The 19,282-nt window shown below is 42.1% G+C and overlaps 1 protein-coding gene across 2 annotated transcripts in view; it reads right to left on the bottom strand.

Moving 5' to 3' along the window:
- Window positions 1-13,393: 13,393 nt before the first annotated feature.
- The window catches only part of LOC137324777 (ADP-ribose glycohydrolase MACROD1-like), an 812,403-nt gene continuing 806,514 nt past the window's right edge, over window positions 13,394-19,282 (bottom strand). For both annotated transcript variants that reach the window (XM_067989466.1, XM_067989467.1), the window contains one exon: window positions 13,394-19,045. In XM_067989466.1, the coding sequence (XP_067845567.1) occupies window positions 19,032-19,045 (14 nt within the window). In that variant the 3' untranslated portion in view covers window positions 13,394-19,031. The remainder of the gene's footprint in view (window positions 19,046-19,282) is intronic.

Raw genomic sequence — 19,282 nt, 5'->3', positions numbered from 1 at the left:
CCCCACCACAACATAACTCCTCCAACAAATACCCATTGTTTCCTACCCTTCAGCCACTTTCTTATCCATTCCCAAGATTTACATTGAATCATAGGAACAGGAGTAGGCCGTTCAGCCCCTCGAGCTTGTTCCGCCGTTCAATTAGATCATGGCTGATTTGTGTCTTAACATCCGTAACCCTTAATACCCTCGCCTAACAAAAATCGATCAATCTCTGTTTTGAAATTTTCAATTGACCCCCAGCCTCAACAGCTTTTTGGGGGAGAGAGTTCCAGATTTCCACTACCCTTTGTGTGAAGAAGTGCTTCCCGACATCATCCCTGAACGGCCTAGCTCTAATTTTAAGATTATGCCTCCTTGTTCTGGACTCCCCGCACCAGAGGAAAAAGTTTCTCTCTATCTACCTTATAAAATCCTCTAATCATCTTAAACACCTCAATTAGATCACCCCTTAATCTTCTATACTCCAGGGAATACAAGCCTCATCCATACAACCTCTCCTCATAATTTTACCTTTTTAGCCCCAGTATCATTCTGTATCCCCACTACTTTGAGTTTAACTAATAGCCTTTTGTGTGGAACTTTGTCAAGTACCATTTGGAAGTCCAGGTAAATTACATCTTAGGACTTTCCACCATTCACTTGGATTGTCACTTCCTCAAAGAATTCAAGGAGTTTGATTAGATAGGACTTTCCACTTTATAATCCATGTTGGCTGCTGTTTGCTGGGTTATTGTTGTTGTACAGATAATTCTCACTTTCTTTCAGTCACACTTGGTTTTCCACTGCAATAGCGGGAATCTTCTGGAACAACAACTTGCATTTGTATAGTGCCTTTAACGTAGTAAAACGTCCCAAGGTGCTTCACAGGAGCGAATATCAAACAAAATTTGACACTGAGCCAAATAAGGAGAGATTAGGAGCTTGGTCAAAGAGGTAGGTTTTCAGGAGCATCTTAAAGGAGGAGAGGTTTAGGGAGGGAATTCCAGAGCTTAGAGCCTAGGCAGCTGAAGGCACGGCCACCAATGGTGGAGCGATGGAAATCAGCGATGCGCAAGAGGCCAGAATACAGAGAGAGCTGTAATTATCAGATTTACATCTGATATTTGATTTCATTATTTTACAGAAAATTGAAGTAAGACTAAGGGGACTGTTGTTATCTGAATCTGCTTTATCACTTTTTGAACACGTACACAATGTTAGCCTGTTTCTAATCTACTGATATCTTCCCAGTGACTCCCTCAAAGTGATTCTCATTGCTTCACAAATCCCCTCTCTAGTTTCTCTTAACACTGTGGGATAAACACCATCTACCCCCGAGAATTTGTTTCTTTTGAGACCTTTTAGGTTGTTTAGGCCTCCCATCTCATTTATATCAAAGCTTTTGTTTAAGAACATAAGAAATAGGAGCAGGAGTAGTCCATACGGCCCCTCGAGCCTGCTCCAACATTCAATAAGATCATGGCTGATCTTTGAACTCACTCCACTTTCCCACCTGATCCCCATATCCCTTGATTCCCTTAGTGTCCAAATATCCATCAATCTCAGTCTTGAATATACTCAACGACTGAGCATCCACAGTTCTCTGGAGTAGAGAATTCCAAAGATTCACAATCCTGAGTGGAGAAATTTTTCCTCATCTCGGTCCTAAATGGCCGACCCCTTATCCTGAGACTCTGACCCCCTAGTTCCAGACTCTCCACCAAGGGAAACAGCCTCTCAGCATCTACCCTGTTATCTCTGTTTGGAAAGGGCATGTTGCTTATGCCTTTCCTGTGAATATTTGGAGGAAATAATTACTCGGAATATTTAATATAATTGTGCTATCCTCTCTTTGAAGCCCTTTGCATCTTTTATATTTCTCACCTCCTCTCTTACTGCCCTCGTATTGTTGAGGTGCTGAATTTGTGAAGCATTGAGAATCATTTTGAGGGGGTCACTGGGAAGGTAGCAAAATCTAATATTAAAAAAAATATATATTTTAGGAATTTGTAATTTGTTTACCGCTCAAGAATTCTCAAAAGAATTACAATCAGTAATCAATTTTAGAAAAAATCTTGACGTTGGTTCTGATGTCCTGATAAGTAGAACAGCAATTAGTGACAAAGATCACATGAATTTGCTTCAATTCAATTTAGCCAAGAAGACCGATTTTAAATTGTGAATTTTAATAAATTTACTTAGCTTTGGTAAATTGTATGCAACAAAAATGTAGTCACTGAGCTTTAAGATGATCCAAGGCATTAATGTAATTTGTGATCTCTGTGAAGTATGTTTTGAGTCATCAGAATAGGGATCGCAGCCATGTCTTTTTTAGTCAAGGTTTTTAGTGGCGTCCTTCTCGTATTGCGTGTATTCATCTAAATCATTTTAACAATTTGTGGACCATTGGAACGAATTTCAAATAATTTTCTGGTATTCTCGTGTGTGACGTCCTTTATCTAAACTGACCTAAATTTTTAACAATGTTCTAATAGTTCAGGATAAATAGTAATCTGAGCTGATTCGTGTTCAGACAGTTTGATTGGGCTGGGCCAAAACCGAGCTTTGGTAGCTTCAGGCTCTTCTAAATTTGGATTAAAAGTGCATAAAGACAATTTGAGCGGAAAAAAATTTGCATTTTGTTCAGCCAGAAGCTCCATTTCCACATTTTAAGACGCAGCGGGAAACCACCAGGACAATCAAAATTGGACTTTTATTTCAACTGAGAGAGATTAATTTGGGACATCGCAAATATGTTCTGTAATTATCGGTTAAAATCCACTGCTGAAAGCGTTGAACTAACTTTGAATAAGGCAACTTAAAAAATGAGGAGGAAAGATACATTTCAAAACTGGTGTTTGTTTTGAATCGAGACCGGGAGGAAGAAGAAAGCAAAGGTGGAGGCTGAAGGGCGTCGCGCCAGGCGCTGAAGGGCGTCACGCCAGGCGCTAGTGCTCCAGTGCGCTGCACTGCAATCCCACCAAAAGTAGCTTCACTTAATATTAACATCGTGGCAGTGCAGAATTGCAAGTTGGGTGTACCATGGAGTCATGGGATGAAGATTTAAAACTACACAGATTCCCCATGCAGTGTTTGGATGCAATACTCTTGACTCATTGTAATTGGGGGGGGGGGGTGAAGGAAAGGGAGGGGAAGTCTGTTGTACCTGCTTGCAGCAAATTGTAAAGTTGCAAGACCCGTGACCTGCTCCAGGCTCCTGTCGTAACTCATTTTTGCCGCAGAGCTCTGAAGACGGGATGTGAACAAGAACTTTCACCTTTTAACTGCTCAAAAGTGACTCTGAAACAGTGCAAAATGGACGTCCGTAAGTGGGAACAACTTGCTCAAGATAAGAAAGCTACAAGGCCCGTCGCATTGCTGATGCTGAATGTAAACGCCAGCTGAGGACGTCTTGCCTGAAGAATCAAGATTCCTGACCGGGTGTATCCGGGATCCACTATTCAATCTGCAGACGCTCATTCCCAGCAAAAACAGGTCTCATCAGTCGCCAAAGAACTCACTGCAAAAAACGCGATGATATTCCGGCTGTCATCTTTGATATCGAAGGACGAATGTAGAGAAACAACCTAAAGTCCTGTGGCCCCAGCATCCTGCCCGAGTGCCAGGTTGCTCTCGCCTGTGACCTCCGGCACTGACCCCACCAAAATTGGACGGGACGGGACAGGGGGCTGGTCACCCAATTTGAATATCCTGGGGTGGACAACCTGCTCGACATGGCCAGGACCTCCCACCCAGAAAGATGCCAGAACTACCCCCTTGTCCCCCTTTTGTAAAGAGGCTGAAAAGTTACAAAAAGAAATGACTTGCTATGTTTCGGAGTGCAGGCCTGGACCATTAGGTGGGGCCCACCTCTACGATTCAGCACCTTGGAATATCGGTGTGCGGTGATGCTCCATCAGGCTGGGGACGTAGGCACTCCCAGCACGGGAGTCCCCATCCCAGGCCATGCCCCCGCCGATGCTGCTGACCTTCTTGGGGCGAGTGGAGGATCTGGTCTTTACAAAGCCCCATGGTGACTCCTGGGTTAAGGCTGGTTCCTGGCACATCCAGGTCTGATATCGCAATTCAAGACGTTTCTGCTGCACAAGTGTAGCGCACCAGACGGGCTGCGGAGTTTCTGTAGCAATGTCGCTGCTTGTCTTACAAACAGTGTGTTGTTTCCTGTTGTATCGTTTGATACCCACATGTTCACTACAATGTTTACTGTTGTTTTGGAATGGATTCCATTGTGTTTATCTTCCAGTTTTAACTTACCTTTCACCCTGTGCCACACACCTGCTCATGGGCTCTGTCACAACAAAAAGCTAAATTTCCATCTAAACTATCCAGTGATAGGAATTCATTGAATAAAAATAAAGACATTTCTGATTAGTTTCTGTTTTTAAATGAAACTAAAGTTCAAGGTGTATGAGTTTGAACCTCACTACATTCCTTTGCATGCCCTGTGTCGATGTTTTGCGATAAAGAGCTGGGATCCGAATTGACAGCAAATCTCATTAACAGAGAATCCTAATGATCAATAACGTGATTTTTAAATCGAAACCACTGCTCAAACAGAATGGTTTTCGGGTTTCCAGTTGGAAAGTAAAGTATACATTACTTTCCAAATGGCAGGTTTATCTGCATACAGGGGAGACAGCAATCCAATACTCTGTGTTCTAAATCGTTCATAATGGGCGGGGATGAGGAAGAGTGCATTAATCTCCAGCCCATTCCAGAAGGTCTGTTGACTGGAATGATAACGTGAGATGGTCTTGAGATGGGAACGCTAGCCTGTAGTGCAATCTACTGTTTTTTTTTTAATACTGACGCGCAATAAACATAGACATGTCAGTGCCCATCAGATTAGCTCTGCACTCCATTAATTTCATGACTCTTTTTGACAAGGTGTTTAAATAAAGTCAATGCTCAGGTCTTGTCTTGAGGGACATGGCTTGGTTAAAGGAAGATAATGTGCAATCACGTTGGTATCTTATAGTGTCTACTGTGATATGCACAATGCTGTGTGTTCTAAACTATGGTTAGGCATATGTTCAATTCTCATTTCTTCAAGCCTTTCAAAAGAGAGTGGTAGTCATGTTGTCATTTCAAACATGACCATCTACAAGCATATGGGATTTTTTAAATAACCAGTTTTAAAGAGTTTTTTTAACAATGAAATTCAATATAGTTTGACTCGTCCAAAAATATTTTAAATCTGAATTTAACAAGGGACTCGGGGGCAAGTGGGTTTGTCTGTCTCTCGTGACTGGTTTGACTGTCAGGGTAAAAGTCTGTTCTCTCTGACACCCATCAGAGTCCTGCATGAAATGAGTTTGGGGCAGTCCTAACCTAGTTCATACTAATGCAGAGTAATTAGGCACAGTTTGATTCAGATTGCCAATTTAGAAACCAAGAGGCTACAAAGAAGGCTGGCGCGGGAAGTGTACTGGGTTGCTCTTCTGAAGGTGAGATTGAAGCGTTTTGTTCGGTCCGAGAGCTTCACTCTGCATTTGGTCTTGCTGTAACCGACCCGTGAAAGCTTAGTGCCAGCCATGAGTACGTCGAAGTAGATTTAATTTGCCAGCACTCACATCCTTACCAACTGAGCCAAGTGTCAAGCTTGGCACAATTAGTAGCACTCGTACCTTTTGAGTTTAAAAAGGGCATGGGTGCATGCCTCACTTCGTGACTGGAATGCATAATCTAGCCTGACACTTCAAGGCAGTACTGACAAGCGTGCTGCATTGTTGGAGAGGTTGTCCTTCAGATAAGACGGTAGGCTGACTCCTTCATCTGACTGGTCAGGCGGTTCGAGAGGATGTGAAAGATCCCGTAGAGCCGACTGAAGAAGAGCAATTTTAAACAGCCTTCAAAAAAAAAAAAAAGGTGTCGATGACATTTGACCCTCAGGAAATACGGGCCTGGATGTACCGGTTACCGCCCAGTAAGGGCGACAGGAGCAAGCGTGGGTGGAAACTGACGTGGGCATCGCGCTCCACCAAATGCTCTGCCCCCCCCCAAGAGGAGTGCAGCACAGAGCAGGTCTGCCTGTCAGGCGGCGTAGACTTTGCAAGTGAAGATAGGATGACAAGGCGATGACATCCACGTTTTCCATCATCTCGCCCATAATTGCATTGGATGTAGGGACAGGCGGGCCGAGGGCAGAGTGAATAATTAAGGGCCGGATCAAACATGATTCGAATGTCAGTGAGGTGAGATTTGGTGTGATTGAATAGAAAGGTGTTTTCACATTACATTGTCCGGTTCTGCTGTAATTTCAACTTAGTGCATCTCAGTCTGCTTATCTTGACGGCTGAAACTGTGAATTCTGCTTGGAAGTGATATAAAAGATTGAACCTGCCTCTTACTGGGGAATCCCCCTGAGGAGGTTGACCTTATGAGCACTACCAATGAGCGTACCGTTATATTTGGCATTCCTTGATGCGGAGGAAGAGAGACTGGAACAGAGAGGAATGCAACGGCATCAGAGATTGTAATTGCCCAGAAAGCAACATTAAGAGCAAGAAACTCTTTCCTGCTGCTATCTGAGGAACAAAGCACGAGGACGTTCCTTTTCCCAAAAGATGCGTTCTGTGACCCGTGTAGGATACTCCGTAGAATCGTACGCCAAAGGAGGAGGCCATTCGGCCCATCATGTCTGTGCTGACTCTTTGAAAGAGCTGCCCAATTAGTCCCACTCCCCTGCTCTTTCCCCATTGCCCTGCAATTTTTTTTCTTTTCAAATATTTATCCAATTCCCTTTTGAAAGTTATTATTGAATCTGCTTCCACCGCCCTTTCAGGCAGCGCATTCCAGATCATAACAACTCGCTGCGTAAAAAAAAAATTCTCCTCATGTCGCCTCTGTTTCTTTTGCCAATTACCTTAAATCTGTGTCCTCTGGTTACCGACCCTCCTGCCATTGGAAACAGTTTCTCCTTATTTACTCTATGAAAACCTCCTTAATTTTGAACACCTCTCCTAAATCTCCCCATAACCTTCTCTGCTCTGATACTGGAACCCGACTTGAGGCAATCTTCTTGGAAAACCACCGCTCTGTCAGTGCGCAGGTGAAGGTTTCAACAGCACTCTCCTTTTATGCTTCAGGATCATTCCTGTCCACCGTGGGTGACCATATCTCAGTCTGCAAACAGCTGCAGAGGGAAATGGAATAAGGTCTGGGGGGGGGGTTCAGTATTTCTGGTGGAGTCTGAACAAAGATGTCTTTGGTCTTTCCACTGGAGAAAGTTCTGGCTCATCCATGACTTCATTTTGGACAGCCAGTCAGATTGCACAGTAACAGTGACGACTCATGAACACCTTCTGTTACCTCTGTGTTGCCATACAATCGACTTAATCGTTGACTTATCATTGTATCAACGCTGGGCTCCCATGATCTGTGCTATTTCTCCCTCTGGCAGCATAGATTTTCTTATTTTTCGTTTCACAACACTAAATCCTAGGAGATCGGGACACTCTGGGTTAACTGTAAATCCCATTCCATCAACAGATGATTCACGTGGGGTGCAATTTCTGTACCTCCCTCCTCCCAACAGCTTTTCTCCATCAACGCCGTGCTCTAAAGCAGTCAGGGTAACGATCCCGTAACACTCTCCTGCCTGGGATTTGGAGGTTTGAGGGACAGGCGTCCCTTGCTGGGTTGGCTGCTACAACTTGTGCTAGCAGGGCTATTTTATTATCACCAATTTGCAGACTCTTTCGATGGGGAGGAGGCAATTTTCTCTATGTGCTAAGTATAACAAAACCACACTCTTTATAAATGCATTTACAATTTCATTACATAAGTCAAATCCCTCAAAACTATCCGAATTTCATTTACAATTAGGTGTTGGGTACTTTTTTTAAAAAAAGAAAATCAAGTCTGGCTGAGGACAGTAAATAAAAACCTATAATTTGGCAAAAGAACCAAAGGTGACATGAGGAAAAACTTTTTTACGTAGCGAGAGGTTATGATCTGGAATGCACTGCCAGGAGGGGTGGTGGAGGCAGATTCAATCGTGGCTTTCAAAAGGGAATTGGATAAGTACTTGAAAGGAAAACATTTGTAGGGCTGTGGGGAAAGGGCGGGAGACTAGCTGGATTGCTCTTACAAAGCACCGGCTCGACGGGCTGAATGGCCTCCTTCCGTGCTGTAATCGTTCTATGATTCTATAATAGCCCAGATTTTGCTGTCAAAATAACGGTGAGGCTAATGGCGCTCGGCGTTATTTATGCGTAAACGGTACAGCAACTTCAGGTGAGGGGCAGTTGCGTGGTTAAATATGAATATTCAAAAGTTGCTGTCCGAGATGCACCGCTCCGCTGTTTGCGAAAACGAAATCTCGCCGTCTGACTCACCATCGAAATGCAGTGAACGGCGTGAAGTTGCTGTATTTGCGCGGTAGATACGGACTAAACTAGTCACAGAAAGTTAAATCTTGTCCGTCTCAGTCTCAGTACCCTTTTAACGCGTGGTAAGTGTTAATTACTGCCAGTCAACCTGTCTGGCACTGAAAATTAACAATTATAAATGTGGAGTCTCATTCCTTTGGATTTTAATTGTAGTTTGAGATTTTTAAAGTGTCAAATGAATTTTTTTTTTTACTTTTCCTTTTGTCTCTTCTCTCTCTCTCTCTCTCTTAATCCAATCTTTCTTTCCCTCTCTTTATTTCTCTTTCTGTACCTGATTTGACATTGAATTCACCCACTCTAACTTACACTTCCTTCTCAGTCCTTGCGCTGTTAATTTCACAATCCTTCATTCTGATTGATTAAGGAGATACCCAGTCGCTCGCCCTGTTCACCCTGTGTTCCTCGCTGCGACGTTATCAGCTCACACTTTCAGCAACTAGCCACGCAAAATATTTAAAAAACCTTAAACGTGCACGGGAAAGTCCAACTAATGGTAGAGGCCATTAGATATCCTGCTGCAGCAAAATCTGGCCCGATAAGTTTACCTCACAAATAAACACACAATAAATAATTAAACCTAGCATCTAATGGAAACAATGGCCTGACTGTGTGTTTCCGCTAAGAAATGTCCATATAATACTTAACTTCATGTCATGCCCAAGTGAACACTGTTACACACACACAAAAGCAACACTTGTGAGATTATTAATGCTTACCACTAGTCAGTCGCGCTACTAAAAGAATCTTACTATAATACCTGTCGTTATTATCCGACTCATCACTGCTAACAATCTAGGCGACTTTCCTTTTACAACCTTCCTGCTCCGGAACCCAATTACGTTAAGAAGCTTAGAGTTCATTTGAAATCCCTGTTCCGCACAAAGCAGTGAGTCAACAGACGATGCTGCATCTTATTAATGGAGTTCTGAAATGAAAGAGCACACAGCTTCGCACAATTTACAAACCGGATCAAACGCCCATACTTCTGAATAGCTTATTCAGGGCCCCTTCATTGAAGTTAACAAATTAAATGGAAAATCTAAAGCCAGCTTCCATTCACTTTTTTTTAAAAAAACATAATTGCTCACTAAAAATTATTCTGTCAGTTGCTTAAGCCTTTCTCTGCATTCCTACATTTAGGTCAGAAACTCCAGTTTGAAATATGACCTACAGTGAAAATGAATTTAAACTTCTTTTTATTCCTTTTCTAGTGGATATCCCATGGCTTTCTCAAGGGGAAGACATTCTCTTTTTTAAAAAAAAAAGGACTCGGTAAAAATTGACTTTTTGTAAAAATGTGATTCCTTGTGTCTTTTTCTGCCTCGTTTCTCTCTTACTTGCTTTGTTTTATGTCTTTATTATGGTCTTTTGCTACTGCTTTGTTTCATTTCATTTTGTGCTACTTTTTTCTTGTGTTCTCCCTTTTGCTCATTGTGACGACGGGTGGGGAGCAGAGAGAACAGGAAGAGGCCAAGCTAATATGGAGGCCATTCAGTCAAGAACATCACTGGAAACCTCAGCAATTAAATCCACCATCTTCTCTATTCTTGGGCATTTTAGATCATGTAAAATGACGACATTTTCAGAAGCCCGAACAAAGATAAATATGATAAAACATACAAATGGGTCATTTCAGGTTTTTATATCATATTTATCTTTGTTCGGGCTTCTGAGAATTTTGGGCAGTTTAGATCATGTGAAATGTCAAGACTAGACAAGATGGTGGATTTAATCGCTGACGTTTCCAGTGATGTTCTTGACTGAATGGCCTCCATATAACTTAGGCCTAGATTGGTGCATTGGCATCGACAAGAAGACTTGTTCCTCGCTCCTCTGCATAACCTTTGGTTCACTGCTCCCAATGATCTGCCCTCCATCATAACATCAGGAGTGGGGCTGTTTGCTGCTGATTCTACAGTGTTCAGCACCATTCACAACTCTTCCAATAATGAAGCAGCCTATGCCAGCCTACAACGAGATCTGGACAACATCCAGGCTTGGGCAGATAAGTGGCAAGTAACATTTGTGCCATACAAGTGCCAGGTAATGACCATCGCCAACAAGAGAGAGAGTCTAACCACCTCCCCTTGACATTCAATGGCATTACTGTCGCTGAATCCCCCACCATCAACATCCTGGGGGCCACCATTGACCAGAAACTCAACTGGACCAGCCACGTAAATACCATGGCTACTAGAGCAGGTCAGAGGCTGGGTATTCTGCAATGAGTGGCTCACCTCCAGAATCCCCAAAGCCCCTCCACCATCTACAAGGCACAAGTCAGGAGTGTGAGGGTCTACTCTCCACTTAATGCTTCAGTAAAATGCCTTCCGAGTGGGAAAGACTTGACCAGTGAACTACAAGTCCCAGAACAGGCACAAAATCAAATCTGATGGGTGTCCCCACAATGAATTTCATCAGTTGTTACCTGTGTCACGATATGGAACATCCCATGATAAGAGCAGCTCGCCTCAAAGAAGGAAAGCAAGTAACTTGCTCACCTATTCTCACAGATACAAGTGGAAAATTAGCTCTTGAATAGCTGACATATTTTGAATTTTGTGCTGTTGTAAACAAAATGCTTACAGGTCAGTAATATCAAAAATATGTGACAAAAAATTAAGTATAAATAATTGTTATTCTATAACAATTTACTTTGATGTAAACTTAATTGACTCAGTTTTTACAAAGCATACTGCAGTATATTTAATATCATTATTTAAAGACATTCAAAGGTGTTCCAGGAGTAACTTGCCTCTAATCACTCAACATTATTTTTAGATTTGTTTTGTATTTTGAAATGCATTATCTATTACAAATTTATAAATACACGTTTTCATGTTATGGTTCCAATCTTCACCTGAGTAAATCTTCAATCCAAATTAGCATTGAAGGGATCACAATATGTTATGTATCTTACATAGAATTTTACAGCACAGAAACAGGCCATTCAGCCCAACAGGTCTATGCTGGTGTTTAAATGAGAATGAGAGAGAGAGAGAACCAGTTCATACTATAATGGGACTGAATATTATTTGGGCTACATTATTCATCATTCTTTTCATATAAAATGAGGCATACTTAGGATTGAATGAAATGAGATGCAAGCATTACATCATGGTTAAAGTATGTAAAGATCCTCATAAAAGAAAAAATTAAAGCAGAAACCGAAATCTGAAATAAAACAGGGAACGTTGGAAATGCACAGCAGGTCATTCAGTAGGTGAATATATTCAAGAAGGAGTTAGATAGATTTCTAGACACAAAAGGCATCAAGGGGTATGGGCAGAGAGCGGGAATATGGTATTGAGATAGAGGATCAGCCATGGTCATATTGACTGGCTGAGCAGGCTCGAAGGGCCGAATGGCCTACTCCTGCTCCTATTTTCTATGTTTCTATGAAAAAAGACACATACATAAATCATAGCATGGTTACAGCACAGAAAGCGGCCATTTGGTCCATCAAGTCTGTGCTGGCTCTTAGTAAGAGCAATCCAGTTAGTCCAACTCCCCCGCTCTTTCCCTGTAGTCCTGAAAAATTTTCTCCAATTCCTTTTTGAAAGCCATGACTGAATCTGCTTCCACCACTACCAGCGCATTCCAGATCATAACTATTCGCTGCTTAAAAAAAGTGTTTTCTCATGTTGCCTTTGGTTCTTTTGCCAATGATCTTAAATCTGTGTCCTCTGGTTCTCAACCCTTCCACCAGTGGGAACAATTTCTCTTTATTTACTTTATCTAAACCCTTCATGATTTTGAACACTTCTATCAAATCTCCTCTTAACCTTCTCTGTTCTAAGGAGAACAACCCCAGCTTCTCCAGTCTATCCACGTAACTGAAGTCCCTCATCCCTGGCACCATTCTAGTAAATCTTTTCTGCACCCTCTCTAAGGCCTTCACATCCTTCCTAATGTGTGGTTCCCAGAATTGGACACAATACTCCAGTTGTGGCTGAATCAGTGCTTTATAAAGGTTGAACAAAACTTCCTTGCTTTTGTACTCTGTGCCTCTGTTTATAAAGCCCAGGATCCCATATGCTTTTTTAACTGCTTTCTCAACCTGTCCTGCCACCTTCAAAGATTTGTGCAAATATACCCCCAGGTCTCTCTGTTCCTGCACCCCCATTAGAATTGTACCATTTAGCTTATATTGCCCATCCTCGTTCTTCCTGCAAAAATGTATCACTTCACACTTCTCTGCATTAAATTTCATCTGCCAGGTGTCCGCCCATTCCGCCAGCCTGTCTATGTCCCCTTGAAGTCTATCACTATCCTCCTCACTGTTTACTACACTTCCAAGGTTTGTGATAGCTGCAAATTTTGAAATTGAACCCTGTACACCCAAGTCCAAGTCATTAACGTATTTCAAAAAAAAAATATTTCAGATATAACCCTTTGCCTGCACTGACATAGTCAAGCTGAGGGATCTACTGGCCCATGCCAGTTCTGATGAATGGTTCCACCTGAAACACAAACCTTTATGGGGAGCGGGCAGGAAATTGGACATGAAGCTGAGTTCGGATCGGTCAATGCCCTGTGGGTGGCGGAGAGGGCCCAGGGGCTATGTGGCCGGGTCCTGCTCCGACTTCTTGTGTTCTTTAGATTTGTGGTTGGGATCAGATCAGCCATGATCTTATTGAATGGCGGAGCAGGCTCGAGGGGCCGATTGGCCTACTCCTGCTCCAATTTCTTATGTTCTTTTCTTATGTTCTCTCTCTTTCACCATCTGATCGACAGGCTGCGTCTTTCCAACAATATCTTCTTCTAATGCAACGGTTTACTTCAAGTGAAAGTCCAAATTTTGTTAATTTACCAGAATATACATCGATAACATCCCCAAAAATGAAATGGAGATGTTGGACATGGCCACTGTTCAAATGACGCTGTTTATATCAGATTGAATGAGCTGATAAAGGCATTAAAATCCAACCCACAGATACCAACAGTCTCTTTAAAATTGACCTTTTAGAATAATTGAAGAGGCATGTCTTTCAAAATGCTATTATTGTTCATTTTATTTAACAGACATAATGTGAAGGCATCATTTTCTATTGATTACACCCCAAATTCATGGCACAAAGAGAATAAGAAAAAACCTTTTCTTTAATATGTAACGCTGCTTATTTAACGGGTTAACAACAAGGCAGTAAATCAGCAAGATAGTCTCCAATTTGATCTATTTGGTTCAAGTTTACAAGCAACAACTGCCAGTTACTATTACATGCCATCAGGTAAGGCAAATCTTCGAAGCATCCAAGGAGGAAAAAAAAAATGTTTTCCAGAAAAGTCTACAGAAGGTAAGACTTCTATCTGAATATAGTCTAAAGCAAAGCAAGCATGCACTGCAAGGTGTAGTTTTACAGGGTGCATAAAACTGCTAAAGAGTGTGTTCTGAACATTTTAATCTGAAATCAGGCAAAACCTGGAGCTTTGAACAGTAGATTTGGAAACTAGGTTTCATATCAGACCAGATGACGACTCATTGGAGGAAATTTTGACTTTGTGCGATAGCTTAAAACAGGTGATAGTGAGTTGGCAGCCCGCGTTTACACCTCTCCCGAGCTTTAAGGCCAATGGTTCTTCACTCAGAGGGTGGTGAACCTGTGGAATTCTCTACCACAGAAGGCTGTGGAGGCCAAGTCATTAGATGTATTCAAGAGCTAGATAGATTTCCAGACACACAAGGCATCAAGGGGTATGGGGAGAGAGCAGGAATATAGAGGCTGATCCTCTATATGGCTGAGATAGAGGATCCGCCATGGTCATATTGAATAGTGGAGCAGGCTCGAAGGGCCGAATGGCCTACTCCTGCTCCTATTTTCTATGGAAATAAAAATCAGGAGAGATGTAAAACAGGCTGCCTGTTTGCTATCGTCCATTTTACACCATCAACACAAAGTCAAAATCTACCCTAATGTCTGTGTATCACACCTCACACCATCACTGTGATTTTCACCAACACCATCATAACAGTACCTGACGTCCAAGATTGGGTCGCTTGGCATCAGTTTCAGAAACACCTTCCAGCACTGGGTGAATTCTGTACAATTTTGTGCTGTGGATTAACGTTTGCACTGGCCACAGCTACAGCTTTCTTGGAACTGGATTATGTTTTTTAAATAAGAGCTTTCTCTTGTTCTTAGAAATAGAACGTATCCTTGAATAATGAGGCTATTTCCAAGAGCATTGAACTAAGCAAGGCAACCAACACTGCTGCCAGGATTACCCCAGTCCCTTTTCCCACAGCACGTGAGCTGGAAATTACGGCAGAGTTAAGTGACCACTATAGGAAGTTGCTGTACTTTTTTCCCTTAAATGATCTCCTTGTCAATATGACTGAGGACCTAGGCGGACCTTGGTCATTTTTTAATCTAGCAATTCCTAAGTTCCTTGTTAACTTGAAAACAAAAATCACAAACCATCAATAAAATCATACTTTTTAAAAGAGAACAATCACAATTCATTTTTTTTTTAAAGTGCTGGAGAGGGGGGCTTCTGAGATTGATTCCTGGGACTTAGAATGCAATGTACTGTCTGGTTGCCACAATACAAAAGAATATCGCAGCTATTGAAAGGATACAGAAGAGAGCGACCCGAATGATTGAGGGGATGGAGGGATTGGATTATGAGGAGCGATTACGTAAATTGAGCACGTTCTCAATGGAAGGGAGAAGGTTGAGAGGTGATGGGGAATCACAGAATCGTGCAGCTCGGAAGGAGGCCATTTGACCCATCGTGCTATGGTGATGTGATTGTTGTTTATAGGATTCTAAAATGACCGTAGACCACGACAAGTTATTTCACCTTGTCCAGAATAGCAGAACCAGAGGACACGGCCTGCATTTGAAGGGGGCAGGGGGTGAACTCAAAACTTGTCAGTGGAAACATTATTTCAGTGAGTGAGTGAGTGGTCAATCCATGAAACAGGCTCCCTAGGGAGACAGTGGAAGCAGGTGGTGTTGACTCATTCAAATACAAATTTGATAGATTTTTTTTTTCAGAAAATAACATTTTGGAATACAGTATATAAATGATTTTGAGACATGACCCTTGGAAAGTGTAGCATGCAAGAGGGACTGGTGACTTTGGACCTATGGTTCCAAAAGCTCTCCAGCACTGGGGCTTTTCCTCACCTCATGTCTGGGTCTGTTGTGGACTCATCGAGAGAGATTGATTGCCAAGATTGTTCGAAAACTCCATTATCGTCGTATCATGCGACTACCAGGATGGTCGAAGGCGGACCAGATGGCCTGTGGTCTTTCTCCGTCTAGCAATTCCCGTGTAATGTACCTTTTTTTTGTAATGAATGTTGTTATATTTCAAATTTAATAAAGGTCTTTTGAAACTGGAATATGCTGCTTTAGCACTTCATATTGACAATGCTAACGGGCACACTTTAATATCAAGTACTTCAGGAAGGCTCCCATGACATTTCCATCAGTAAATCATGCAGTTTCGATAGTCCTCAATGTACCAGCTTGTGGTGTACTGGTGCTGAAATATGAAGCTAATGGGCTGCACTTTGGAAACCTTCGATTTCCATCCATTTCAATGGGAAACAAATTGATTCTAGTAATTATTAGCTTCACAACTTACTTGCTAACTTCATTAAACAAAAATATATTACGCAGTTTTTAAAAAAAATTAAAAGTGGTGCAGGGTCGCAGTTTTTAAATAAATAAGGTGGGGGCCAAACGCAGTAAAATAAATTTTTTGAAATGTGAGGGGTGTGGGAAATGAGTTTTTAAAAAAAAAAAAGTCCATAGTACCAATATCTAAAATGTTGAGGGGGAGGGGGGGCGACAGATCATTTTGTGCAATGTTACGTACATCTGTAATGTGAGAGATGACAGATGTGAGAACGCCAGGATGTTGCAGATCACTAAACACTTCTCCATGGAGAGCAAAGTGGGGGAAATGAGGGGAGGGGACTAGTTGACCCACATCACTCTTCTCCAGTCCTGGGGGGAAGAGAGCGAGAAACCTGAGAGCAACATTAATACCCAACCTCCCAAATGGGCAATGATATAGGGCAGTGGGGACCTTGTTAAATTTTCAGATTTTTTGTTTTTAAAATTGCTTTCTCATTATTTTCCTCCATGAATCAGTGACTCTTTTTAAAGCAAATGGTGAATATTTTAGTTCCCATTTAATAGCAACTAATGGCTCTGCATTAAAACTGAATTATTTCTAAGTTACCAGAAACAAGTTATCTTCCAACAATAAACTGCTTTAGAGTTCTCTGATTAATAATTTGCAAATAACTACTCCTAAAGCAATTGCAAACTAACAGTTGGTATCAAATAATGAGTCACAGCCTTTGTTGCATGATGATTTTTCAAGTCAACTAAAAATTTATGACCAATTAGTTGCAACTGTTAGTGACGGCTACTAATATTTTATACTTTTTTATTAAATGGAGCCACTTCCCCGTCACCATCACCACTTTTGGCGCTGCTGTTTAGACTCCCTGAAGATCCGATTAAAGCAAAACCTACTTCAGGAGAAGCACAGAAATATCGTTTTGGAGTAAGTTCTATTTCCCAGTGCAATGCTCCAGGAGCAGAGCTGTCTCTATGACAGGATGTTAGGGGTATCCCTACTGGAATTATCAGGGCAGTCTAAAGGTCGTGTACTGTGATGCTATAACATTGCACTTTGGTACGTGAGAATCCAGAATGACTGTATCTTCTGCGACAAAAGGAAAACCGCCAATGTTTAAAATCTGAAGCAAGAACAGAAAACGCTGCAAATACACAGCAGGTTGGTCAGTATCTGACAGACAAATTGAGGTTGCACTGATAGATGAGAACCTGTTTTTTTTCTTTTTCAGAAGCTGCACTGCTCACTGTGCATCTCCAGAGTTTTAATTTGTTTTATTTGAGCTCATTTCAGCGACATGAGTGTTGAAGGACGGGGTGAGGGGGGCTGTTGTTAACAACAACTTGCTTTTATCTAGCGCCTTTGACGTAGTAAAACGTCCCAAGGCGCTTCAAACAAAATTTCACACCGAGCCACATGAGGAGTTATTAGGACAGGTGACAAAAAGCCTGGTCAAAGTGGTAGGTTTTAAGGAGCATCTTAAAGGAGGAGAGAGAGATAGAGATGCGGAGAGGTTTAGGGAGGGAATTCCAGAGCTTAGGGCCGAGGCAGCTGAACTTACTAGAAATGCGGTATTGACGACAATGTGTGGGAGGAAAGCATCAAAGACCACAAACTGTGGCGATCTGTGTGCAGGCAGGGAGTTAACGAGTTTTAAACAAGCTAGGATTGCAAAAGAAGAAAGTAGAGGAATGAATGTCAGTCTGCGCGACCATTGGGTTGTCTTTTATACGTCAGCTCTGTGGTAAAATATGTCTCTCTAGGATTTACAAAGCCATCTAAATGCTCACCAAAGAGGTAACCAATCTAGAAACTCGAATCTTTCTTTATCGTTTTGATGCTGAGAAACAGTCTGACTCGATTATCGAGGGATTGCCAAAGGAAAAAAAAAAGAACTAGAAAAAAAACTTTTTAATTCTTCCACCCTCCAAACATCTGGCCATCAAGTCAGCGCTAACAACGGAACATGGTATCATAGTAGGTACAGCATAAAGGAGGCCATTTGGCCCATTGTGCCTGTGCTGGCTCTTTGAAAGAGCTATCCAATTAGTCCCACTCCCCCTGTTCTTTCTCCGTAGTTCTGCAAATTTTTCCCCTTCAAGTATTTATCCAATTCCCTTTTGAAAGTTATTATTGAATCTGCTTCCACCGCCCTTTCAGGCAGCGCATTCCCGATCATAACAACTCGCTGCGTAAAAAGATGTTTCCTCATCTCCCCTCTGGCTCTTGTGCTGATCTCCTTAAATCCGTGTCCTCTGGTTACCGACCCTTCTGCCACCGGAAACAGGTTCTCCTTATTTACCTGTCAAAACTGTTCAAAATCATGAACACCTCTATCTACTCTCCCCTTAACCTTCTCTGTTCTAAGGAGAACAACCCCAGCTTCTCCAGTCTCTCCTCATAACAGAAGTCCCTCATCCCTGGCACCAGCCTAGTAAATCTCTTCTGCACCCTCTCCAATGCCTTGACATCCTTCCCAAAGTGCGGTGCCCAGAATTGGACACAATGCTCCAGCTGGGGCCCAACCAGCGATTTGTAAAGGTTTAGCATAATTTCCTTGGGACTGGCTTGATAAGCAGTGTGGACCAAGAAAGAGAGGTTAGGCAAGGTCATCATATATTCGGCTGTCGGCATGTGACCCGGAGATGTTAGTATTGTAATCTTAAGTTGCTTTAGTGTCAGGTAAGCATAATCATAAGCTTGATGTACCTGGTGTAACTGAGGTGAACACAACTAGTTTACCCATCTGGTGTGAAGCTGATATGAGGTTGCATCAAAGCTCTATTGACCAATAAAACAACAGTTGCAGGCAGTGAAAGTATTATTTAGAAGCACATCACCAGGCCAAAAAATTTCCTTCAATAATACAATTACTAAACATAATACAACTCAGAATTCCGACACACAAAAGTGAACAAGGTGGCTATCTAAACTCAAGCACAAAAGTGTACCATAAGCCTTCCGAAGGTCTAAAGGGGTAAACAGTCTGCCTTCACAGACATAGATGCATCTTGTACTAGTCAGGTGAAGTCCTCACTGTCCACTGTCTGTTGGAACAGAAAAAATTAATTTAACCAAAGTAGCTGCCAGGAAAAGGTTCTGCATTAAGACCTTTCTCATCATCTTCAACTCTCACTTTCTTCCTTCAATGTGTACGCTATGGTGTGCTACTGACCCGTACCTTTTTTTTTTATTTGTTCATGGGATGTGGGCGTCGCTGGCGAGGCCGGCATTTATTGCCCATCCCTAATTGCCCTTGACAAGGTGGTGGTGAGCCGCCTTCT

Source organism: Heptranchias perlo, chromosome 8, assembly GCF_035084215.1.
Source record: "Heptranchias perlo isolate sHepPer1 chromosome 8, sHepPer1.hap1, whole genome shotgun sequence".
Taxonomy (NCBI): domain Eukaryota; kingdom Metazoa; phylum Chordata; class Chondrichthyes; order Hexanchiformes; family Hexanchidae; genus Heptranchias; species Heptranchias perlo.
Note: the sequence above shows the minus strand (reverse complement) of the source record. Positions and strands in the feature narration are given on the sequence as shown.